The 27181-nt window shown below is 41.4% G+C and overlaps 1 protein-coding gene across 3 annotated transcripts; it reads right to left on the bottom strand.

Moving 5' to 3' along the window:
- Positions 1-26257, bottom strand: KNG1 (kininogen 1). Of its 3 annotated transcripts, XM_025374705.1 has the most exons (11): positions 25798-26257; positions 24004-24114; positions 22031-22115; positions 19330-19502; positions 17487-17594; positions 13013-13097; positions 11958-12130; positions 5417-5524; positions 5210-5296; positions 2685-2762; positions 1-711 (listed from the first exon to the last, which is right to left on the bottom strand). In XM_025374705.1, the coding sequence occupies exons 1-11, from the start codon at positions 25990-25992 to the stop codon at positions 631-633; spliced, it is 1284 nt and encodes a 427-aa protein (XP_025230490.1). In that variant the 5' UTR covers positions 25993-26257; the 3' UTR covers positions 1-630. The 3 variants fall into 3 exon arrangements, with proteins under 3 accessions (XP_025230490.1, XP_025230491.1, XP_025230483.1); XM_025374706.1 differs by lacking the exon at positions 17487-17594; XM_025374698.1 differs by lacking the exon at positions 1-711 and having other exon boundaries at positions 1568-2762.
- Between the last annotated feature and the right edge of the window lie 924 nt (positions 26258-27181).

Raw genomic sequence — 27181 nt, 5'->3', positions numbered from 1 at the left:
TCTCTGTCACTTTTTATTTTATTGATTTTCTATTTGCTTCTTTACCTGGATCAGAAAGATAATTTCAAATTTCTTTGGAGGTTAGGTATTTTCTGATAATGAGAAGTTGGTAGACATCGTATTAACAGAGATGATTTTAAAAATATTTTTGGTAATTAACTGGACTATAAGAAAACAATACTAAACAAGCCAAATTACTCTTAGCTAAGGCTTGGAAATCTGGATAAAGAGGAAGAAGAGAAGGTAGAGAAAGTCCTTAGGTTAGTAGCATGACCTACTAACTCTTCTTTTAGCACCCATGGTGCTAAAAGGAAGTCCCGCCAAAGCACTTCTGGCTTGGTTAGAGAATGTTCCAGTGTTGGGTTATGAACCTCCATGGCAGAGCCACAGCACTGACTCTCTGACCAGCTGGAATTTGCTGCAGGATGGGTATGGCCGAAAGGAGACCACTGTGAATTAACCAGGAGTAAGAACATCAAGACTGATCTTTATTTCACCCAGAGGCAGAGTGATAAAATGGCATTCTTCTCTATTTAAATTCTATCCCATCTTTCTTCTTGTCCTTCCTCTCAAGGTTGCTGGCAGAGGTGGTTGGGGCTATGTGCCTGGAGTGAAGATTCTGCCCAGTGGTCAAGAGACCTCCCTCTCAGATGCTGGCTCTGCCCCTGCCTTTGGGGGTCGACCCTTGTACTCGCAGGACCTTAGGTGACTCTGTAAGTATAGTAAAATGCAGTTAATCTGATGTTATCATTCAATCTTTTTTAAAAAGTGGAGCAACCAGTTGACAAGGTAAGACTTTTTCCTGACATCTGTGGTTGTTTATTTAAAAGAACAGACAATATTTAAAATGAAAGACAAACTCAGAGGTTCAAATGCATCCAAAAAGTTGAAGCAGCAGTGACATATACATCCAAAGATGATTGTAGCTATTTAAAGCCATATCTTGTTTCTCTAGGCAAAAAGACAACATTGGTTATAAAGCATATACCTTCTTCGCAGTATAAGGCAATGAAAGATAATCCTATTATTCTCTTTCTCAAAAGTCAATGGTCTTCAAAGTCATAGCAAAAAGATTATAAAATGAGACTAGAGAATAATTTCCTCATAAAATTTCTGAACAAACTTTGCATCACATTTCATAATATTCCCTTGTCAATTATTTAAAAAGTTTTCTTAGCAAGCCTGCTTCTGTGTTGCTCCCTCTGCTTTTCATCCTTATCATTAAGCTCGGAGCTTCTGTAAACTAAGAATTACTCAATCTAGGTTCAGCAAAAATAAACAGAATACTCCTCTATGAAAGCCTGTTGCAAAGTGTAGTTAATGAGTAAACAGAAGTTATTGACTTGTGAGAATCATTCTCACTCAGAAAGGGAAGTGGGAGTACTTATTTGATATAACTAGCCCATTTTGGGAACAGAAAGTCAATTAATTTATGTCCCCCCTTTCCTCCCTTTGGCCAACCTGTCTTTCTTTCTTGTTACTTCTGTTTGACATCTGGAAGTTTTTCTTCTTTCTATTCCATTAATAAGTTCACCATTTAATCTCTTGACTTCCCTTATTTTCACACACATTCAAAGACCAGGTGCCACAGTTTATTAAGAATGTCCAGAATCTTTGTATGAAAATTCATGACATATGTTGCAAGGTACATAATTGTTATCAGAGAAGCCAACTGCAGCAGGCCATAAGGCACATTAGTTTGTTCATTTACTGTGCTAGTTTAGAAAACTTGGGGAGAAGATTCAGAAAAGATTCAGAATTGTGGCACACAATTTTATGCAGTCCACAGAGACTGATGGTGTCTCCACCGAGAGTCTCACCACTTCTCTTTAGATTGTTCTGAAGCTGCACAGTTTTTGGTGCATTATATCAGGATATTTTCATTTGGACAATGGAGAGAGGGATATTGATACTTTAATAAAGTATTAAAGAAATACCCATAGCTGCATACATTAATAAAGGGCATCAGCAAGATTGAAATCATAAGATTCTTTCATTTTTGTGGTTGGGTTATTTTCACTAACTGACTTCCAGGGGCGTCCAGGACATTTGGGGGAGGTTGTGTCTGGAAAATCTGATATCGGGTTAAATGAAAGCCCATTTGGTTCTATCAGGATGTCAGGGATCCAATCGTCATCACTCTCTGTGGGAGTTGGTGGTATAGGAGACATCATAGTTACAATGAGATCAGAGTCCTGAAAGTCAGGAAAAGTATCTGCTACACCTGGCTGGGCTAGGGAAAGGATGGGTGTTGGCCCTTCTGTCTTCTCTTGTATCTGTGCAGAAAGTGTAGTACTGTCTTCAGAAGAGCTTGCCAAATGCTCTGTTTTCCAACCATTGTGCTTTCCATTCTTTTTGCCTTTATTTTTATGTTTTCCATGGCCATGACCATGCTTATGCTTATGTCCATGGTCAAGGACATGGCCCCCTTGGTGTTCAGGATCATCATCAAGTTTGAACTTATGTCCATGACCAAGACCATGCTGTTGTTGGTGTCCCCGGCCGAGGCCATGTCCCCTTTGATGCCCATGCCCTTGGTCACGTTCATGTTTATGGCCATGGCCGAGATTATATTTTCTTTGTTTTTCATGGCCCCAGTCATGTCTATGAGTACACCCTTGTTCTTTTCCTGACTCCTGCTCTTCATCTTGTGCAGGTACCATGGAAGTGTGGGGTGGACTTACAGTTGTTTCTTCTTTTATTTCCCCTACTTGTGTTGATCGGAAAGGTGAAAAACCTGGAGGCCTTTTCATCAATGAGATCTAAACAGAAAATATTAAGATGAAAGTATTACTGCAAAAATCATGCTATCAATGAAGGAAAGAAACACTGAGATCTGGCAGTGCTATCTTAGTTTACAATGGGGGAGGTGTTTTCCAGAGTTTAAATACTGTATTGATATTCCAGAAAGGATGAATAATATTTTTTTGTCTTTTGATTGACCTTAAAATTTGTGGACATTGATTATTGTTCTTAATAATACTGTAAAATGGCCAGGCACGGTGGCTCACGCCTGTAATCTAAGCACTTTGGGAGGCCAAGGTGGGCAGATCACTTGAGGTCAGGAGTTTGAGACCAGCCTGGCCAACATAGTGAAACTCTAACTCTACTAAAAATACAAACATTAGCTGAGTGTGGTGGCACATGCCTGTAATCTCAGCTACTCAGGAGGTTGAGGTAGGAGAATCACTTGAACCCAGTACGTGGAGGTTGCGATGGGCTGAGATGGCACCACCGCACTCCAGCCTAGGTGACAGTGACTCTGTCAAAAAAAAAAAAAAACCCAAGACAAACCAAAACAAACAAATAAAAAAAAACCAAACAACAAAAAACACTGTAAAATTAGCTGAGCATTTTTTCTTCATCTGGAAAAATTGGGTGGTTAAGCTAGCTAATCTCTAGGGTATCTTCTTCTTTTTTTTTTTTTTTTTGAGATAGAGTCTCACTCTGTCGCCCAGGCTGGAGTGCAGTGGCGCGATCTCGGCTCACTGCAAGCTCCGCCTTCCGGGTTCATGCCGTTCTCCTGCCTCAGCCTCCCAAGGAGCTGGGACTACAGGTGCCCACCACCACGCCTGGCTAATTTTTTTGTAGTTTTTAGTAGAGATGGGGTTTCACCGTGTTAGCCAGGATGGTCTCGATCTCCTGACCTCGTGATCTGCCCGTCTCGGCCTCCCAAAGTGCTGGGATTACAGGCTTGAGCCACCGCGCCCGGCCATCTCTAGGGTATCTTCTAGGCCTATGTTTATGTAAGCACAGTATTTAATTGTTGATACTACTGTTATTACCACCATCACTGCTTTTAGCCTAAAAGGCCCTAAGTGGCTTTATGAACTGAATATATAGGGGGCATGTATCCATGATCACTTTGTTGTGCTGAAGTACACTGAGACATATTTGCAAACTTGAAATGCAGCCTTAGTACCATGTTTGTGTTAGACTATCTACATACCTACACACGACAAAAGACCAAATCAGAAAAGAGGGAGAAGAGGCAACTTGCATCAAAGAAGTCAATTTGTGGATTGATTCTACCTACACTTTTGCTACCTGTGAGAATGTGTTAATTGGAGGCAGTGTTTGGTGATGCAAAGAACATGATCATTGCAGTTAAGCCAGACCCTACTGGTAATCAGCATCGTGATGAAAAGGGTAGACTCTGAATTGACCAAGATTTGAATCCAAGTGCCACCAGCTTCACTTTTGTCTTCTGTAAAATAGAAATAATAACAGCACCTGCCTCACAGAGTTATAAGGAGGAAAATGTGGGTGGAGACTTCAGTATAGTACCTGGGACAGAGGAAGCATTTGATAATGTCATTATTCACTCAGGACCTCAGAGTCTTTCTAATTTTTAGTGTCTCATCCTTGACAATAAGGAAAGTGTTACTATGTCCCAGAGTTCTTTTAAGACTTAAAATAGAAAAATGACATCAAGAATGCTTCTCAAACTTGATTCATGCATGTGAATACCCCGGGGATCTCGTTAAAATTCGGTAGCTGTGAAGTGGGGTTTGCAAGTCTGAATTTTTCTTTTCTTTTTTTTTCTTTTCTTTCTCTTTTTTTTTTTTTTCAGACACAGTTTCGCTCTTTGTTGCCCAGGCTGGAGTGCAGTGGCAGGATCTTGGCTCACTGCAACCTCCACCTCCTGGGTTCAAGTGATTCTCCTGCCTCAGCCTCCCGAGTAGCTGGAATTACAGGTGTGCGCCACCACACCCGGCTAATTTTTGTAGTTTTAGTAGAGACGGAGTTTTCACCATGTTGGCCAGATTAGTCTTGAACTCCTGACCTCAGGTGATCTGCCTGCCTTGGCCTCCCAAAGTGCTGGGATTACAGGAATGAGCCACCACTCCCGGCCATGCATTTTTCACATGGTCCTTGCATGTCAGCAGAATGCAGTGGAGTGCTGTATCTGGCCTCAGGTACACCTGGCATAGCCAGTGTTGCTCCCTCACAGCAGGACTGCAAGGCACTCGGAGAGAGTCTATAGAAGCTTCACTGAGACACTGACAATGTGTGAGAAGTGATCAGGAGGATTGTTACTCTCCTTTCTAGCCATTAAACAGACATCAGCACAGAAGTGTGAGAGTTACTCCCCATTTAAAAAGATAGCTCCCCAATTCATTTCAGTAATGGTTCATTTTCAACCCCCAAATATGGATTTTCAGAATGAGCAGAGCCGCCCCCGCGCTGACTGTAATGAGAATCATACCATTCCCAGTGGTTGACAGTTGACAGTAGGGTAAATTTTTTTCTCCCAGGGCACCACATAAACTTCAGCATTGCAATCTAGGCTTTGCTATCCATAAAAACAGAAGTCAAAAGAGAGACAGTGTTATTCATGAGATACTTGAACAAATGATTCAAAAACATCCAATAGGCTTCCAGTGAAAAAGTAGACAGGTGCATGACTACTCACACCAAGTTTTTTGGTCTCACAGCTTTCGGTCAACTCTTCATTACTTTCCTTGGAACATGTGGTTTCCCTGGCCACAAAGTCAATAAAATATTTCTTGCCAGCCACCACCTGAAAAATTAATTAGTACAAAGTAAACACTTAAAAATATTTGCATAATAAATCATTTATCTTCAAGAAATTTTAAGGGAGAATCTTGAAATTTTAATTGACCAACTTAGAGAGTTACATAAAAAAAGTACAAATGTTTGGCATTAAATCTTGGCATGCATATTTAAAATATTTGGCTGTCGGTTGCTCCCATTTCCTTTTCTAAATGGGGGAAGAAATAAGCAAGCTATAATTTTTTTTTTTTCTTTTTTTGAGACAGTTTGGCTTTTGTTGCCCAGGCTGGAGTGCAGTGGCATGATCTTGGCTCACCGCAACCTCTACCTCCTGGATTCAAGGAATTCTCCTGCCTCAGCCTCCTGAGTAGCTGGGATTATAGTTGCCTGCCACCACGCCTGGCTAATTTTGTATTTTTAGTAGAGATGGGGTTTCTCCATGTTGGTCAGGCTGGTCTTGAACTCCCGACCTCAGGTGATCCACCCGCCTCGGCCTCCCAAAGTGCTGGGATTACAGGCATGAGCTACCATGTCTGGCCTATAATCTTTATTTATTTATGTATTTATTTGAGTTTTATTGTCCAACAGCTGTTAAATTCACTAGTAATTCAAGGGCTCAAGTTGTAATATCTAAGAATCGAACAGGAATAGGAAGAAAAACTTAAAATGTTTTTAAACATGCCTTATTTCCTGCCAAATCTTGAATTGGTGAAATACTGAGTTAGTACTATTATAGAAATTATGTGGATTAAATTTTGTTATTAGAAAAATTATTTGGGGTTTTTATTGTTCTCTTACTATTTTTAATATTAAGAAATTATTTTAGGCTGGGCGTGGTGGTTCGTGCCTGTAATTCCAGCACTTTGGGAGGCTGAGGCAGGTGGATCACTTAAAGCAGGTTGTTCAAGACCAGCCTGACCAACATGGTGAAACCCCACCTCTACTAAAAATATGAAAATTAGATGGGCATCGTGGTGCACACCTGTAATCCCAGCTATTTGACAGGCTGAGGCAGGGGAGTTACTGGAACCCAGGAGGCGGAGGTTGTGGTAAGCCGAGATCATGCCACTGCACTCCAAACTGGGTGACAGAGTGAGACTCCTTCTCAAAAAGAAAAAAAATTATTTTAATCTCTAGCAACAGTTTTAATCACTACTCAATGCTATCTTCCATTAAATATTTTGTAGCCCAATTTCTCAACCAAATTCTTTAGTATTAAATTGTAGTATTTAAACAGTGACTCCTGCCTGTAATCCCAAGCACCTTGGGGGCCTGAGGCGTGTAGATCACCTGAGGTCAGAGGTTTGAGACCATCCTGGCCAACATATAGTGAATCCCTGTCTCTACTAAAAATACTAAAACTTAGCCAGGCATGGTGGCAGGCATCTGTAATCCCGGCTACTTGGGAGGCTGAGGCAGGAGAATTGCTTGAACCTGGGTGGCAGAGGTTATGGTGAGCCAAGATTGTGCCACTATACTCCAGCCTGGGTGACAGAGTGAGACTCTGTTTCGGGAAACAAAACAAAACAAAAACAAACAAACAACAAAAACACAACTAAACTAAAACAAATAAATAAATATTCACCAAAACTCAGTATGAGGAAGACCTTTCTTAGATGAAAAGCAGAGGAAAGAAATCTAAAGGAAGGGGAAAATATTAAAACTTGACTAGAGAAAAATGAGAACTGCTTCTGAAAAATCACAATAAGCAAAATAGAAAGGCAAGCTGGGAAAACTATGATATAGAATCAATATCTGTATGCATATAAAGCCCAACACTAAAAAATAGACAAAAGCCATGAGCAGGTATTTCAGAGAAGAAGTTAAAATGGTCATTAAGCCAGAAAAAAAGCTTAACTTCATTAATAAACAAAAACATGCACATTAAAAAAGCAATGAGACATCATTGTTAGCCTTCCATGCAGGCAAAGATGAAAACAAAAATTGATGATACGTGGCATTGGCCAGGCATAGGAATCAAGCAGCCTCAGTCACTGCTGGTAGGAAGAGAATTTAAATTAAGATCCTCAATTGGTGTCTTTTTGCTTTTATTTTTTGAGACGGAGTCTCACTCTGTCATCCAGGCTGGAGTGCGGTGACACCATCTTGGCTCAGTGCAACCTCCGCCTCCTGAGTTCAGGTGATTCTCCTGCCTCAACCCCCACAAATAGCTGAGATTACAGGCAAGTACCACCATGACCAGCTAATTTTTGTATTTTTTGTAGAATGTAGAATGTATTTTTTGTAGAATGTTGGCCAGACTGGTCCCAAACTCCTGACCTCAGGTGATCCACCCGCCTCTGCCCCCGAAAGTACTGGGATTACAGGTGTGAGCTACCACACCTGGCCTCAACTGGTGTCTTATACCCAGGTGATGTGAGTGTAAATTGGCATCATTGCAAATATTTAGTGATTTTGGCAATTTGTATCAAGTCTTAGATGTATATGTATTCTTTGACATTTCTAGGACTTTGTCAAAGGAAAAATTTCTCCATGTGCACACACAGATCTTGGAAGTTTATTCATCTCAGCAGAGGCAGACAGGAGCATCAACAGCCTTGGGGATAGCAGCAGTGGTGGCAGGGCAAAATAAAACGTATATGAAACTGCAATCACTAATGTGTGAAAATGGAAGATTCAGGAAGTGTTTGGTATCTGAAATGTGAACCCAACATGGAATCAACATGCATCCAAACAGGACTAAATGTGCAAACCCAGGGCAAGATTAAAACTATAAAATATATATTTAGCAATTTGGCAAATTGGTCATTTGGAGACTAGCTTTTAGCAAATTCATCATATGTTTAATTGATTTCCAGTCAATTGGCTGCTTCCACCAATGCTGCCTTGGGTGACTATGTCCAAGCAGCCAAATTGCTCTCTTTAAATGCAAAAATCAGTTAAGATTCATCTCTCTAAAGTAAGTTTGAAATTCTCACAATATTCAGATTCACTTGGCAACTAACTGATGGGTTACCTCTTTGTGTCTCCCTGGCATCCTTAATGTAGACACACACACATACTAGAATGTTGATTTGTTAATCTACAGAAAAAACTGTAACTACTAAGAAGACTAGATATTCATGCTTGAGAATGAGTGGTTCTGTTTTTGATGGCAAACCTCTGACATACAATATGTGGTGGCCTATTCCTACAACATTCAGAATAGAGAATAAGGGAGCTGGGAGCAGTGGTGTGCGCCTGTAATCCTAGCTACTTGGGAGGTTGAGATGGGCACATTGCTTGCTCCCAGGAGTTCGAGTCCAGCCTGGGCATCACAGTGAGACCCCCATCTCTCTCTCACACACTCTCTCTTTTTTTGTTTGCCCTGTTGCCCAAAGGGTCTTGCTCTGTCACCTAGGCTGGAGTGCAGTGGCATGATCACAGCTCACTGCAGTCTTGACCTCCCAGTCTCAAGCAATCCTCCCACTTCAGCTTCCCAAAGTAGTTGGGACTACAAGCACATACCACCATACCCAGCTAATTTTTTAATTCTTTTTTTTTAAATTATTTTTTGAGATGGAGTTTCACTCTTGTCGCCCAGGCTAGAGTGCAATGGCGTGATCTTGGCTCACTTCACCTCCGCTTCCCGAGTTCAAGTGATTCTCCTGCCTCAGCCTCCCGAATAGCTGGGATTATAGGCACCCACCACCATGCCCAGCTGATTTTTGTATTTTTAGTAGAGATGGTTTTTTATCATGTTGGTCAGGCTGGTCTCGAACTCCTGATCTCAGGTGATCCACCTGCCTCGGCCTCCCAAAGTGCTGGGATTACAGGCATGAGCCACTACGTCTGGCCTTTAATTCTTTTTTTGTAGAGACAGGGTCTTGCTATGTTGCTCAGGCTGGTCTCGCTCCTGGGCTCAAGTGATCCTCCTGTCTCGACCTCCCAAAGTACTGGGATCACAGGCATGAGCTACCATGTCTGGCCTCTGTCTCTCTTAAAAAACAACAATGAAAAAAAAAAAAAGAATTTCACAAAAAAGCAAAAATATAAAGTGAGAATTAAAAGCTGACAAGAGCATGAATAGCATAGATTGGCATTCCTTTCAAGTAAACCTAACGTGGCCATGTGGCAATGAAATCAGAGAGAGAGGGTGGTCATGTCTGGGATGGAAACCAGTGCTCAAGTAGCAGAGAGATCAAAGTGTCAGTATTGATTTACTTTAATCTAGTTTGTTTACTTTTTTCAGTTACAAAAGTAACACAGAAGATGAGAAAGTTTAAAGTAGCCTGTTATTCCATCATCTAAAAATCTCCCCTATGACTATGAGACATTTGTTTTTTTGTTTGTTTCCAGACGGAGTCTGACTCTGTCGCCCAGGCTGAAGTGCAGTGGCATGATCTCGACCCACTGCAACCTCCGCCTCCCGGGTCCAAGCCATTCTTGTGCCTTAGCCTCCTGAGTAGCTGGGATTGCAGGTGTGTACCATCACACCCTGCTAATTTTGGAATTTTTATTAGGTTGATGCAAAAGTAATTGTGATTTTGCCATTACTTTGGCAAAAACCACAACTACTTTTGCACCAACCTAATAGTGTAGATGGAGTTGCACCCTGTTGCCCAGGCTGGTCTCAAACTCCTGACCTCAAGCAACCCACCCACTTCGGCCTCCCAAAGTGTTGGGATTACAGGCGTGAGCCACCTTTTTTTTTTTAACATTATTTTCTGTCCTTTAAAATAACACAACTGATAACATCGCGTATATTCAATTTTATGACTCCTTTTTTTCATTGAATATTATAACACAAGACATTCCCCATATCAAGAGCTCCTCACAAAGATACTTTTAAATTGCTGCTTAACACTCTATTCTGAGGATATGCCAGGCATGATCTAATCATTCTCATATTAATCATTTTGACAGTTTACTATTTTTGCTGTTATACTTAAAACTGCAGTGAATATCATTGTATATAAAGACTCCTATTTTAGATTCCTAGAAATTCAATTCTGAGCCAAAAGCATGAACTTTTTAGTGAGAATTTTTTCACCAGATTATGAGGATTATGTTGGCTTGCTGTAACAATTTGGCTCTATTTTGATTATTTTTCTTTAGCTTGTATTTAGGGAAGCCAATATTGAGTCCCTAAAACAGGGATCTGTCCATAATCATATCAGTCAGAGACTATTGGAGTTGCTAGAAATGTAGGCTCTTCTCTTTTTTTGAGACGGAGTTTTGCTCTTGTTGCCCAGGCTGGAGAGCAATGGTGCAATCTCAGCTCATTGCAACCTCCACCTCCCGGGTTCAAGTGATTATCCTTCCTTAGGCTCCCGAGTAGCTGAGATTACAGGCATGCATCACCACGCCCGGCTAGTTTTGTATTTTTAGTAGAGATGAGGTTTCGCCACGGTCAGGCTGGTCTCGAATTCCTGACCTCAGGTGATTTGCCTGCCTCGGCCTCCCAGAGTGCTGGGATTACAGGCATGAGCCACTATGCCTGGCAAATGTAGGCTCTTCTAATACAGTCACTCATTTTACAAATGGGGCCACAAAGGCTTAGAACGTTTGAATGACCACCCAGAGTGATCTGGCATGTGAGTGGCGGATGCTATGGTGGAACTGAGTCTCCTGACTCCCGGGAGACACTCCTGTCAATCTTCTATTGACAGGGCATGAAAGGAAGATGAATCCCCAGAGGGTACATTTGCAGGAGAGTGGGATCCCAGGCAGAGAGAACAGTGGGTGAAAGACATGGAGGCAAGAGAGTTTGGAGCCTGGGCAGTGATGGATTGCCTGATGTGGCCGAGCCCAAGGCATTATGTGGTATTATAATGAGAGATGAGTCTAGAAAGACATAGAGTAAGTCTTGCTGGCCGTAGCCCTGAATTTTATTAATTGTATCACTGTTGCTATTGTATTTATTTATTTATTTAGACAGAGTCTCACTGTGTTGCCAGGCTGCAGTACAGTGGCGCAATCTTGGCTCACTGAAACCTCTGCCTCCCAGGTTCAAACGATTCTCCTGCCTCAGCCTCCTGAGTAGCTGGGACTATAGGTGCACACCACCACGCCCAGCTAATTTTTGTATTTTTAGTAGAGATAGGGTTTCACCATGTTGGCCAGGACGGTCTCGATCTCTTGACCTTGTGATCCACCTGCCTCGACCTCCCAAAGTGCTGGTATTACAGGTGTGAGCCACCGTGCCCAGCCGCTATTGTATTTATATAGCGTTCTACAGTTTGAAAAAGTGATATGGCATATATTAACTTATTTGATCCTCACCTCAGTCCTTCACATATAGAAAACAGAGAGAATGTTGTAAAACACTTGTCCAGGATCAAGCATACAGGGAGACTGGCACTTAATTAAATCTAATGTACCAAATCACATTATCAAATGTATCATTTCCTAATCCAGAGCCAAGATCAGTGGCAAAATTAGTAAGCAATTTGCACATAGACTATAGTGTTACTGCTTTTGTAGCATAATTTACAAACCTGTACTCTTGCTTTTTTCACATTGTCAATCTTGAAATAGAAAGTTGCGTTATTCTCCGCATTAAGCTTTGTGATGGTGTGAGTCAGTGTCTCCTCCAGCTCTGGGCTGTTGGTGGGTATATCTCTGGGGCAGCCCACGCAAATCTTGGAAGGTGGTTGTACAAAATCCTCCCCTGAAAGGATCAGGTTTTAAGTCAGCATGTACACTGAAGTAGCAGCCTGGCCTAGCATCCCTCCTGCACAAGAACCAGCATCCACATGTGTAAAGGGCCACATGGGAGCCCAGGCCCAGTAGTGAGTGGGTGAAGGTTGTCTGTCTGACTTTCACGTCCTGCCTCTCTTCTTTTCCCCTCCTCAGAGCACAGTATATTTAGGGAAACATTTTCAATAGGAAGGTGCAAGTAACTCAATCAAAATGCTACACTTTTCCCGAATTTTTGCATTTTTGATGGAAACTGTAAAAAGCAATGCTTAATTTAAAGGAGTGACTCTCATGAGAAAAATTTAAGTGCTGTGGTTCTGGTGAACAGGCAGCTTCAGACTACTCATGGTGGAACGCATACAAGTGTTTTCCAAGTATGAGAAAAACACACCCTTGTTATAAGAAACACTGACCTGACCACAAACTCACACTATCTCCATTTCCTCCCATTATAACATGCAGGAAAAAAAACACCTTAATTGAAAGGGTTTTATTCTGAGTGCTAAGAAATAAAATACAGGTCTCTCCAACTTACAACATCTGACTTAAGGACAACTTGTAGAGAAGAGAGACCAGTTGGCATTGTACCCAAAGGCCAACTTTACCCAGGGGTCACAAATTTCCCTTCTGTCTTCATAACCCATTCTGGCCACTTGCAGAACAGTCTGAGCTGCAGCACAACTGGGCAGGGAAGGGGTCCAGTGTTCTCATCAAGGGGTGCATCTGTGTCTGCAGGTTACACAGACTTTGGAGTATATCATGGGAACTAAAACACAACTTACAGGAAAAGACCTAGCCAGTTGTCTGGGACCGCTATTCCTCTATTGTGGTGCCAACGTGTGTTATTCCTTACCTGGATAAATGTCACACTTCTGTGAGAAGGAAGCAATTCGTAGCTGAGTATCGATGTATGCATCATCTGTACATTCACCGGTATCCTGGTTTTTAAAAAGCATATAAGTGCTCAGTTAAAAACATTTTTTAGAGTCTTTAAAGTAAACAACTAGTAAAATTGAAAAACAGGGATGTGTACTTTCCAAATCACTGCGGAGCAAAGAAAGAAAGAAACAAAACATAGTCTTACTGTGAAAGAGATACTAAAATACAGTTCGGTATTAGTATCAATAGCATCAACAAATACATGCATATACACAAGCACATGGAAAGCAGGAAATAAGATAATAAGAAGATCTAGTATAGAAATAACAGCCATGTAAGTAAAAAGGTAAATTTCTAAAAAAAGAAGGTAAGACTTTCAGACTGTTAAAACACCAAATCAATGTATTACGGTTTCAAGAATCATCTTATAATAGAAACAATGTATAGAGCTTAAAAAGAAAAGATGAACAAAGCTACATGGGACAAATATAAACATAGTAGGAACTAGAGTATTAGTAATATTGGACAAAGTAAAACTCATGATAACGAAAACACTCATAAAGGTAGTAAAAATGATAATTTTATTTTTCAAAAGCATGGACTGGAAGGCATGGAATCAAAATACATAAAGTAGAAAAAATTACACATGTGAAGAGAAATGGATAGAAATAATCATGGTGGGGAAATTTAGTATGCAATTACAAATCTAAGAAAGGGCAAGAGAAAAAATAATAAGACCATAGAAGATTTGAATAACTTAATAAAGATTTATTTAAATGGTATTTTCATATGCTACATATGATTTAAAATACTTTCATAAGTATCATAAAATTTGTATGTATTTGTGTGTGTGTGTGTGTGTGTGTGTATATATATATATATATATATATTTTTTTTGAGACAGTGTCTCTGTCGCCAAGGCTGGAGTGCAGTAGTGCAATCTTGGCTCATTGCAACCTCTGCCTCCTGGATTCAAGTGATTCTCCTGCCTCAGCCTCCCAAGTATCTGGGATTACAGGTGTATGCAACCACACCCAGCTTTTTTTTTTTTGTTTTTTTAGTAGAGATGAGGTTTTGCCATGTTGGCCAGGCTGGTCTCGAACTCCTGATCTCAAGTGATCCACCCACCTCGGCCTCCCAAACTGCTGGGATTACAGGCATGAGCTATTGTGCCCAGCCAGTATCATACAAATATTGTTCATTGTTTTTACACCAGGTCACAAAAAGATTCAATAAATTTTACAAAGCATAAACAGTACAGGACATGTTCTTTCACCTCAGCACCAAAAAGAAAAAATAATCTGTAAAAATTAATAGCATGTTTAAACAAACAAAAATGATATACTTGGAAATATAAACATGCTTGCCGATAAAGTTAGGGTCTTTCTTGGATAAGGAAAAATAAAACAACCAAAATAACAAAAATGAGAATTCCATATAATGTTATCACAACAGCATTTTAAGTTAATTTTTGACTTGACATGAGTTCATAGTTTAAAAACAGCGGGAGAAAAACAAATAGAAAAACCTATGCCTAGGTCCCCAGAAGTGAGGAGAAAAAAGAATAATAAACAAACATAGCCAAGTGCTGTATGATAAATGTGATAAAACATGTATAGTATAAAATCTGCCATTTTAACCGTTGTAAAGGATACAGTTCAGTGGCATTAATTCCATTCACAATGTCATGCAACCCATCACCATTTCCAAAAGTTTTCATCACCCCAAACAGAAATTCTCTACCCACTGAGCAATACACCCCCATTCTCTCCTCCTCTCCACTCACAAATTCACATCTACTCACTGTCTCTATGAATTTGCCTATTCTAGATGTTTCATGTAAGTGGAATCATACAATATTTTGTGTGTGTGTCTGGCTTATTTCACTTAACATCATATTTTCAAGCTTCATCCACATTGTAGCATGTATCAGAATTTCATTGTTTTTAAAGGGTGAACAGTGTTTCATTGTGTATATATATGATAGCACATCTTCTTTTTTTTTTTTTTTTTGAGACGGAGTCTGGCTCAGTCACCCAGGCTGGAGGTGCAGTGGCGCAATCTTGGTTCACGCCATTCTCCTGCCTCAGCCTCCGGAGTAGCTGGGACTACAGGCGCCCGCCACCTCGCCCGGCTAATTTTTTGTATTTTTAGTAGAGACGGGGTTTCACTGTGTTAGCCAGGATGGTCTCGATCTCCTGACCTCGTGATCCGCCCGCCTCGACCTCCCAAAGTGCTGGGACTACAGGCGTGAGCCACCGCGCCCGGCCTGATAGCACATTTTCTTTATCCATTCACCTGTTGATGGACACTTGGGTTGTTTCGACTTTCTGGCTATTATGAATTTTGCTGCTATAAATATTCACGTGTAAGCATGTGTTTGAATATGCGTTTCCATTTCTTTGGGCATATACCTAAGAGAGCAACTTCTGGATCATATAGTAATTCTATAGTTAAGTTTTTCAGAAATTGCCAAATTATTTTCTATAATGGTTGCAGCATTTTACAGTCCTACTGGCAATGCACAGAAGTTCTAATTTCTCCATGCCCTTTCTAATACTTGTTATTTTGTGAACAAAAAGAGGTTTTTTATATATTCTGCATGTTAAACTCTTGTCAGATACATGATTTGCAAATATTTTCTCTCATTCTGTGAGTTGTATTTTTACTCCCTTGATAGCATTCTTTTTACTTTTTTCTCAATAAAATAAATGCATGCTCAATTAGAAAACTCGGGAAGTATCAAAAAGTTCCAAAAAATATAAAGAATCAGAAAAAGTGGCTGGGCGTGGTGGCTCGCACCTGTAATACCAGCACTTTGGAAGGCCAAGGTGGCTGGATCACCTGACGTCAGGAATTCAAACCCAGCCTGGCCAACACGGTGAAACCCCCATCTGTACTAAAAATACAAAAATTTGCCGGGCATGGCAGCGGGCACCTGTAATCCCAGCTACTCAGGGAGGCCGAGGCATGAGAATCACTTGAACTCTGGAGGCGGAGGTTGCAGTGAGCTGAGATTGCACCACTGCACTCCAGCCTGGGTGACAGAGCAAGACCCCTTCTCAAAAAAAAAAAAAAAAAAAGAAAGGAAAAAGCACCCACAATTCCAAATGAAAGTTAACTACATTCTATATTTTGTCGTAATTTGTTTTCCATCACTTTTTATATTTATATTTATTTTACATATTTAAATAAATCTGCATGTATAGCTTTGTATCTCACTTTTTTTGTTTTTTACTTGACATTGTAACCATTTCACTATGTCACTAAAAATTAAAAATTTTTGATAGCTGTATCATGTTAAACTCTTGCAAATATTTTCTCTCATTCTGTGGGTTGTATTTTTACTCTGTATGGATATACTGTAATTTACTTAACCATTCTCTAATGTTGCATAAACAATTTATTTACAATATTTTTCTATTAAAAAGCAACTGAAATTAACATCTTATGGTCTGGATTTCCCATATAAAAGAATTAGCAGCAGAATTACTAGATCAAAGGACTTGCAGCAATTCCTTGCCTAAAGCACAGTCTTCTGCTCACATGCAAACATCCCTGGGCACATATCATGTCTTAGCCATCTTAACATTCACTGGCTACTACTACCTTGAGAGACACCATTTTAATATAATTTTGGTTCAGATAACAAGATACGATGCTAGGAAGGACCACTAAGGGCTAGAGACTCAGGGTCTGTTTATTAAAGATAAAGGTAGGGAAGAGAAGATGAGAAAACAAGCAGAGGAAAGTTTGACATGAATAACCCTGGGTAGAGCAAGGGAATACCATATGGGCATTGAGCACACGGGGAAGAAAAGGAAATAGGAAAGTGTGGAGACATAATGAAGATACACTTGACAGTTCAAGCATTTTGTCTATTCGTCGTCCCTGGTTACACTCTGTAAATACTTACTGCTGGCCAGGCGCGGTGGCTCACACCTGTAATTCCAGCACTTTGGGAGACCAAGGTGGGCGGATCACCTGAGATCAGGAGTTCCAGACCACCCTGGCCAACACGGTAAAACCCTGTCTCTACTATAAATACAAAAATTAGCCGTGCATGGTGGTTGGCGCCTGTAGTCCTAGCTACTTGGGAGGCTGAGGCAGGAGAATAGCTTGAACCTGGGAGGTGGAGGCTGCAGTGAGACGAGATTGCACCACTGCACTCCAGCATGGGGAACAGAGTGAGACTCTGTCTCAAAAAATAAATAAAATAAAATAAAGTTATAAAAAAATACTTAATGCTAGCTGTGCAGATTCTTTGGCCAGGTAGGTAAGGCAGCTTGACCAGTGATGTGAGCTTTAGGCTTCTCGAGTGAATGTGAATATGAATTGCTGAATGTCATCTAAAATTTTCGTGACGGTCTTCCCACTCAGCTTGATAGTTACCATCAAAATGTAAACAAAATGCTAAGAACTTTATCATTAAATTTTTGCCCACTTACACCATTCCAAAGGGACTTGCAGTCTGGAGTTAAGAACAGAAAATTCTCTTTGGAACAATTCGTTTGCACAATTGAGTAGGTAATTAGAAAGTTCCATCCAGCCACCACCTGAAACAATTTCAGATTGAATATTTAAAGGGCGGTTTAAACATTATTCGCTGTGGGATAGGAATGTTATGAGGAGGTTAGAAAACTGTGTGGCAATATAAAAAGTGCTCAAGAAATATAAATTATTATTATTACTAGGCAAAAAAATGCTGAATAAACATTGAGCACCTTAACACTCACATCTCTCACACAAACACACACACACTATACACACACACACACCCCACTAGCCATCTGAAAATGACAAGCAATATATATATTTTGCTATTTTTCAGCCAGGTTTGGAACATGGATTTCTTTAAGTAAATCCTAACAATGGTCCCCCTGCCAGGCTGCAGAGAGAAATGTTTAGTGAATTTCATAAAATAATAATGCCCTTCTAGATGGACAAAGAAAACTTTGGAGGGGAGTGGTCTTTACTGCTGGGTCCTCAGGCTCCCAGGTTATCAAGTAGTAAGATTTCTCCTACTTTAGTCTGGGCCTCTCCCACCCTGATAGCTCTATATGGACATCATTGAGTAAAGCATGCTCACATGAAAGCAAGTTGTAAGGTTTATTAAATGCAGAGAATGTTGCTGACCAAAGGGAATCACTCATAATAAGAGGCTGAAATATAAGCGACCCAGTCAACTATCAGAAAAGTCTGGGTGGGCCAGGCGTGGTGGCTCATGCCTGTAATCCTAGCGCTTTGGGAGACCGAGTCAGGTGGATCACCTGAGGTCAGGAGTTCAAGACCAGCCTGGCCAACTTGGGGAAACCTTGTCTCTACCGAAAATACAAAAATTAGCCGAGTGTGGTGGCGGGTGCCTGTAAGCCCAGCTATTCGGGAGGCTGAGGCAGGAGATCTCTTAAACTTGGGAGGTGGAGGTTGCAGTGAACTGAGATAGCACCACTGTACTCCAGCCTGGGCAAAAGAACCAGACTCTGTCTCAAAAAAAAAAAAAAAAAAGGAAGAAATTCTGGTTGTACTGAATCATTAAGAAGATTTGTAGCTGAGCACAGTGGCTCAGGCCTGTAGTCCCAGCACTTTGGGAGGCCGAGGTGGGAGGATGACTTGAGGTTGGGAGTTCGAGACCAGCCTGGCCAACATGGTGACCCCTCATGTACTAAAAGTACAAAAATTAGCCAGATGTGGTGACGCGTGCCTGTAATCCCAGTTCCTCGGGAGGCTGAGGCAGGAGAATCACTTGAACCTGGGAGGCAGAGGTTACAGTGAGCCAAGATCGTACCATTGCTCCAGCCTAGGCAACAGAGCGAGACTGTCAAAAAAAAAAAAAAAAAACCAAAAAAACAAAACAAAAAACAGATCTATGGATATTTACTTTTTTTTTTTCTGTTGATATGGGAACTGTAACTTAGTGGGTAGCCAGAAAGCCATGCCGACCGTTGTAGACACAATGTAATATTTTGGAGCTGTGTTAACTCATGATGGCTAGGTGATAGTAGAGTTTTCTGAAAATCCTAAGGCCACTATGACTTTCCTTTTCACTGTCTCTAGGAAGAGCCTGTAATGACGATTACCCATTTGTTAAAATCAAACGTCAAAGGAAGGGGGTCTGATTAGACATCTTTTCTCACTTTACATGTATCCAACTCACTTTGACTAAGGAGAAAGCCCTTTGCTTCCTGTGCTAGTCACATGAAAACACCACCAGCCATGCAATCATACATTTTAAACGTAAAGATCTAACACATTTTAGTAATACTAGGTGACCTAGAGAATTAAAGAACAAACCTGTCTTTGGGCCCGTTTTACTTCACTAAGCGTGAAGAGGGAGGAATGTTGAGTGTTGTTGTTAAAGTACTGAACGCCGTGTCTCAGAATGGGCTCCAGGTCTGGGCTCTGCGTTGATATAGGATGCACACAGCCGAGGCAGTTATACTGGGCTGTCACCACAGGGCCCTCGGCTTAACAAAGAACAGACAAAAACGCAGCATTAATGATTACAATCAGCATTCACATACATTGCCCTAAACAAAGAAGAGGCTGGGCATGGTGGCTCACTCCTGTAAAACCAGCACTTTGGGAGGCAGAGGCGGGTAGATCACCTGAGGTCAGGAGTTCAAAACCAGCCTGGCCAACATGGTGAAACCCCATCTCTCCTAAAAATACAAAAATTAGCCGGGTGTGGTGGCGTATGCCTGTAGTCAAAGCTACACGGGACGCTGAGGCAGGAGTATTGCTTGAACCCAGGAGATGGAGGTTGCAGTGAGCCGAGATCATGCCACTGCACTCCAGCCTGGGAGACAGAGCAAGACTCTGTCTCAAAAGAAAAAAAAAATTTTTGCAAACCATTCATCCCACAAGGGACTAACATCCAGCATATACAAGGAATTTAATTAACTCACCAATTAAAAAACCAAGTAGTCCCATTAAAAAGTGGGCAAAAGATCTCAGTAGGCATTTCTCAAAAGAAGACATACAAACGGCCAACAGGTATGTGAAAAAATGCCCAATATCACTAAGCATTAGGGAAATGCAAATCGAAACCATTATGAGATGAGATATCATCTTACCCATTAGAATGGCTATTATTAAAAAGAGTTTGTATTAAATTACCAAGTAATGTTCATAACAGATAGCCCTAACCTACTGGTCAATAGAGGCAAAGTCCATAAAAAGGTAACGTAGCTGAAGAGTGAGCGGCACGCCTGGAGGGACCCCCTGGGAGCCTGGGCTTCTTCACCCACCAAGCTCTCGCTGTTTGCCGTGTAAGCGGCAAACACAGCTAGGAGGGTATGGAGAAAAGGGAACGCTTATGCACTGTTGGTAAGAATGTAAATTAGTACAACCACTATGGAAAATAGTGTGGAGATTTCTCAAAAAATGAAAACACCAAATACCATATATCCAGTAGTCCAGCTACTGGGCATCTACCCAGAGGAAAAGAAATCAGTCTATCAAAGGGGTACTTCCACTCCCAGGTTGGTCGCAGCAGTATTCACAATAGCAAAGATATGAAATCAACTTAAGTGTCCATCAAAAGGTTAATGAATAAAGAAAATGTGGGGGACCAGGTGCGGTGGCTCACACCTGTAATCCCAGCAGTATGGGAGGCTAAGGTGAGCAGATCACCTGAGGTCAGAAGTTCGAGACCGGCCTGGTCAACATGGTGAAACCCCATCTCTACTAAAAATACAAAAATTATCTGGGTGTGGTGGCGGGTGCCCATAATCCTAGCTATTCAGGAGGCTGGGGCTGGAGAATTGCTTGAACCCCAGAGGTTGCAGTGAGCCAAGATCGTGCCACTGTACCCCAGCCTGGGTGACAGTGCAAGACTCCATCTCAAAAAGAAAAAAAGAGAAAATGTGGTATATATGCATAATGAAATACTATTTGACCATAAACAAAGAATGAAATCATAAAATTTAAAGCCACATGGACAGAACTGGAGGTTGTTCAGTGAAACAACCGAAGCACAGAAAGACAAACTGCACATTGTTCTCGCTCATATTTGGAAGGTAAAACACTTAATCACATGGAGATAGAGGAGAGAAGAGAATGACGGATACCAGAGGCTGAGCAGGGCAGGGAAGTAGAAGGGGGAAATGAAGAGCTTGGTAAAATAGGTACTGAATTATAGTTAGATAGAAGAAATACGTTCTAATGTTATATAGCAGACTAGGGTGACTATAGTTAGCAACAATATATTGTATATTTCAAAGTAGCTAGAAGAGAGGACTTGAAATATCACCAATTCATAGACATGATAAATATTCCAGGTGATGGGTACCCCAAATACTCTGACTTGATCATTACATGTTCAACGCATATAAAAAACACTCACATGTACCTCATAAATATGTAAAATATAATGTATCAGTAAAAGAAAAAAAGAAGAAGAAGTTAATACATGTAAGGAGCTTCGAGTCATGGCTGGGACATAAGGACTCAATACATGTTAGCTATTATTTTTATCCTGATTGTTGCTAATATGTTATTATGATTAATATGTTAGTATGTTGATTGTACCTCCAGACATATCATCTCATTTCAGCCTCACGACAGTCCTGTGAGGTGGGAAGTACTGTTACCTCCCTTTTCTAGAAAACGAAAAGGACAGCCAAGAAGGTGAGGAGCTCTGAAGGATTCCAGGCCAGGTCTGCCCTCAAAGCCTATGCGCTCCTCACTCTGGGATGCTGCCTAGAATAGAGGGCAGGCAGGTCTTGTGCCTCCTGGTCCTTCTGCAGAGCCCTTGCACATACTGGGTACAATGCAGCACACGGGAAGAGTTGGGATAGTCCTAAGGGGATGATGGTCACAAGCCTGGCCCACCCTCCGGGCTCTGCCGCTCCACCCAATGCTCCCTAATTGTGCAAATGGCTTTACTACTGCCACCCTCTGGGAGCAAGCAGAGCCTGGTCAAGGTTGTGTTCCTGGCACACAGAAGCGGTTAATTTCCCACCAGGGCAGTGCCAGAGGATAAACCAGCTACCTGGAGTAATCTGGCAGGTCTGGGTAGCCACAGAGAATTTCATACTCGCCCTCTTCCCCACGGTTGCCGTGCATTCTCCAGTGGCCTAAAAAGAAAAGAAAGAGATCATTTATCCTAATCTTTCAGATGGGAAAGTCTACCTAGTACTGTTGCTAAATGTGGCTTTCCGTAAAAAAACAAAACAAAACAGAACTTGTGAAGATTTTATCCAAAAGAGTTTTGAGACATGAGAATAAATGTTTTTTTAATAGCCTAATGATTACATAAGCCACTGATATTCATAAGATGTTGGAGGAAAGACAGTGTAAAAAGGTTTTAAAGGTTGAGTCTTTGTTTTGAGCCCTGGAGGTATTTCTTTTTTCTTTTTCTTTTCTTTTTTATTTTTTTTTTTGAGACAGAGTGTCACTCTTGTTACCCAGACTGGAGTGCAATAGTGCGATCTCGGCTCACTGCAACCTCTGCCTCCCAGATTCAAGCGATTCTTCTGCCTCAGCCTCCCAAGTAGCTGAGATTACATGTGCGTGCCACCACGCCCAGCTAATTTTGTATTTTTAGTAGAGACGGGGTTTCACTACGTTGGTCAGGCTGGTCTCGAACCCCTGACCTCAAATGATCCAATAACCTCGGCCTCCCAAAGTGTTAGGATTGCAGGCGTGAACCACTGTGCCTGGCTGAGCCCTGGAGCTATTTCTTTCTAACCAAGATGGGTGCAGAGGTCTAGTACCAGCCTGGTAAACACTCCTGTTATCTACCTCTCAACTTTAGTGAGTTAATACTGTTCATATAAACTTCATTTTAGCTTAATAGAAAGGGCAAGGACCTTGGCATCAAAATGTTTTTCAGTTCCAGCCTTGTCACTTGCTAGCTGTTACCTATGTCATGTCCCGTTGACTCTCGGAGTCTCAGTTTACCCATCTTGTAGGAGATAGGACACATCTATCTCTTAGAGTTGTTGTGAACAGTATGTGTGCAAACACACGCTGTGTTTGCCTACTAGAGGCCCACCACAGAGCAGGCACTTAACAATAGGCAGTTGTTTAATTGTTATTGTTGAACACTGTTTTTGTTTTGTTTTGTCTTGTCATTCTTCAGTCATATCCATTGGATTCTAAGTGACAGATATTATTCCATCAGGACAGAGCACACCTCCCTTTATCCACACAGCTCCTAGAAGCAGGCAGCACAGGGCACAGCAGCTACTTATCCCCACCTTGCAGATGAGACGATTGAGAAGGGAGAACCAGCACTGCAAACTCCTAGACTCCTGACTTGGAGTTCAGTGCTGTTCGGTAACCGCAGATGACTGACAGTCATCTTTTACGTTCTGACATAAAAGAAGGGAATCAATCCATGAAAAACGGGGCTTGCTTCCGAGGCAGATACTGTCTGAAGTCTTCCTTAATTAAAGCAAAACAACCGGCTATGGTGTGCCAGGCCTATATGTTAGGCATTTGGTTAAGATAGGCATTGTTATCAAAGTTATTTGCATAATTCATCTAATTTCATCCTCCGACAACCTGATGAGGTCAGTATTATCTCCCATATACAGCGGAGAGTGCCAGTTCTGAGAGGTCACAGCTCACCCGCTATCACACAGCTAATGGAAGGCAGAGTCAAGATTTGCACTCAAGGTTGTGCAATGGAAGCACCCAGGCCCTCCCCTCGCCAGCCCTTTGGCTTGGCCCAAATGTCCCTCTGTTGTCTCTCTGGAGTCTGAGCCACATGTTCTGACTGGACACTAGAGCTCCCTTCTCATGGAAAGGCTTTCTCCATGTTTAACTGCTGGCTTCTCCATAATTTTTCTGTCTATACAAGAACACAGATACAAAGCATCTGACTTTTCTACACATTGGAATGTTTGTTTGCATTTCTCATAAACAGGCTCACCAGTAGTCATCATTTCTGCAGGAGTAAAAAAATCTGGCAGAGTCAACGGAGAAAACAGAAGGCCCAAGCATGGCCAATACACTTACCGCTTCTGCAGCATCCTTGTAGTCACAGTCCTGCCAGGTTTTGCCACTTTGAACAGGACAATCCCCCTCCTTGATTTCGTACTTGAAGGAATAAAATGTGTCAGAGCGAACCTGAAAAGCAGCCAAAGATACTTAGGGTTCATCCAACTGACCTGATAGCAAATAATTCTAGTGGGTTCCAGTAAAGTTAGGAATATTGATCTTTGACTTGAGAGCAAAGCATTCACTTAAAATATATTTATATTTGTATCATAAACATTTATGTGAAAGAATGTTTATAACATACTCACAATGTCGTTTTAAAGGTTACAAAGCAGTATGCATAGTATTAGCCCATTTTTGTAAAAACTGGTTTATATATAAATCTATGTTTTTTGAAAGTCTGGAAAGATACACAGCAAGCTGTTAAAATGTTTGTCTGTCAGTGGTGAGATTATAATTATCTTTCACATTCTTCTTCAAGCAAACATTTCTAAGTGACCTTTTTCCCCTAATGAACATATGTGACTTTTACGAATTAGAAAAAGCAAACAAGAAAACCTTAAACAAATGTTAACAGTTATCTCTGTATGGTGGCATTAATTATGGGTGATTTTAGTACTTTTATTTGGTTTGTTTTGTTTCCTACTTTTTCTTTTTTAAACAGCTTTATTGAGATATAATTTACGTGCCATAAAATTTACCCTCTAAAGGTATACAGTTTAATGTTTTTTGTATATTTACAACCGTACCCACCACAATCTATTGGGTACCACACCACAAATAAACTGTTGCTTGAGATTACCATGAAGCAGAATTTCTCACATGACTGTACTAGATTGTGAAACAAAATGGCTCAATTTTATTTTCAGAAAAAATAACATGTCCACTGTGTTTGTTTTCCTTTATCCCCATGTTGTCACATGGTTAGTTTTCTTTTTTTTTTTCTGCTGAAGTAACCAATTGCTTAGCTGTCCCAGAGATGTCATCTTCTATAGTGAAATTTGTTTAAACATGCTCTTGAAAGATTGGTATTTCTTTGAACCATGCATCCTGCAAGGATTTATCTCCTACTGGAGTACATCATTGCAATAATATCAAAAACAAACATTGCTGTTAAACCTGGTACATTCAGCCATACAGACTTCTGTCTAATTCTGTAGAATTGCACTAAACTCATTCCTGACTCCTCTTAGACATGACCCATTAAGTATCCCCTCCCATTTAAGGTTTGGAGGTCTATATTTTTTAGCCTAGGGTCAGAGACCCAGTGAATTCTTTTGCTGCAGTCTAACTAAATTCCTAAATTCTCCCACTCTAGTTGGTCCCGTTCAGATTTCTCCATTTACTTTTGTTTCATTTCACCCTAGATTCTATTTCTCTGATCAGGAAGCCAATCTGCCTGAGGACGAGTCATACTCTGCCCTCCCACCCCAGGCCAGAGACTGGTATCGGTCTTTCCACAAGTTGTAAACTTCTGCCTTTGATGATCACATCTTTGGTGGTGGTGGTGATGGGTGGTGGTGGTGGTGGTGGTGATGTGGGGTGGTGGTGGTGGTGGGTGGTGGTGGTGGTGTGGTGGTGGTGGTGGTGGTGGTGGGGAGTGGTGGGTGGTGGTGATGTTGGGGGATGGTGGTGATGGGTGGTGGTGGTGGGTGGTGGTGGTGGGGGTGTGGTGGTGATGGTGCGGGTTGGTGATGGTGGTGGTGGGTGGTGGTGGTGGTGGTGGTGGTGTGTGTGTGTGTGTGTGAGGCCTGGGCTCCTAGTGACAGTACAAATCCCAAGTGACTTCAAGGTTAAACACAGTTCACTCACCATCTTAGTGGCTTCAGTTATGCGGTACAGTACGAACTGGTTGTTACTTTGGTTCTGACTGTTATATTTCTTCAGAGCAGCATCCACAGCTTTAAATAAATCCTTATCATTGCAGTCAATTTCCTCGGACTGTGATTCCTGGGTTAAACTTAGTAGCAGCCTGGAGCAGAGGAAAAGGATGATAATTAGTTTCATGATCTAACAGTCTCCCTCTAGGAGCTGAGGGATGGTTTCACCAAGAATCAAGAGCCAACTGGGATACTGAATTTGACAATCTCCAGCTTCTCGTTTTCTGTCCTCCTCTCTGCCTCAGCACTCAGGGCACTGGTTGGATTCCTGCTGCCATACGCTAGTTGCCCTGTTCCCAAAGGTTAAATGGCTCTGCTGGGTTATCCAAACATATTTACGGCTAGAACATTGCAACACTGGGGTTGTTAACCTGCTCATTTGCATTTGAAAATCACGAGGGAGCACAGTGCATATTTCCAGGTGATTATACAACTTTATGGCAAATCAGAGCAGAATCTGATGAAGGAGGGGAATAAAGTACTTACTAACTCGGTTATTCCCCTGTGACTTTCACAAAGCCATTTGTGAAGGTCACTACATGGGTAAACAATGCAAGAATGAGTACAATGTGCAGACATGTTTCCTGCAGAATCTCTTTGCAGGATACCTACCTGCATAGAAGCAGACTGCTATTAATTCTATTACATGCCTAAGAAACTCATGCACAGGGGCAGCCAGTGAGTTCCGGGAATCTCATGCAGGATGTTGACACAACTGAAAATAAAACATGGGTGTCCTATCTGGTCTCTGGACAGGCAAGCTTTTTTCTGCTCAATTGCATTAGTTCTGTAAAAGAAAATTGCTCCCAGGGTGGAGGCGATAGAGGAGAAGCATAGGAAGAGACGGGTTGGGTGAAGCCCTGGATTCCCTAATGCTTGCTTCTTTCTGGTTTGGTGGTGTTGGTTTGGCGCAGAAAAAGATAGCCCCAAATATGGCTCTTTGGCATGCCGAGTACTTCGAACTGAAGGACGTTAAAAAGGCTGCAAAAACAAAGCCTCTTTCTTGCTTTCTCCTGCCTGTCTTTCTCCTGCTCCACTTCTTCCCTCAAGGCAGGCCACGGAAGCTAAAATTTCTCTTCCCCAAGGCGGGTCATAGAACCCTTCTCCCTCAAAATCAGCAATAAAACTTTTTTATTCTTATTTTCCTCACATCAACACAGAGTGGGGAAACTATATTACAGAATGGCCCCCATCTGTAGGCCAACATTGGAAAACTACAGTTGATCATCTCAACAGACGTGTGAGGCTTGATGGTATCAACATCCTTACTCCTAAAGGATAAAAACTGGCCGGGTGCGGTGGCTCACGCCTGTAAT

The sequence above is a fragment of the Theropithecus gelada genome, chromosome 2 (assembly GCF_003255815.1).
Source record: "Theropithecus gelada isolate Dixy chromosome 2, Tgel_1.0, whole genome shotgun sequence".
Taxonomy (NCBI): domain Eukaryota; kingdom Metazoa; phylum Chordata; class Mammalia; order Primates; family Cercopithecidae; genus Theropithecus; species Theropithecus gelada.
This window is presented reverse-complemented; position numbering and strand designations above follow the sequence as displayed.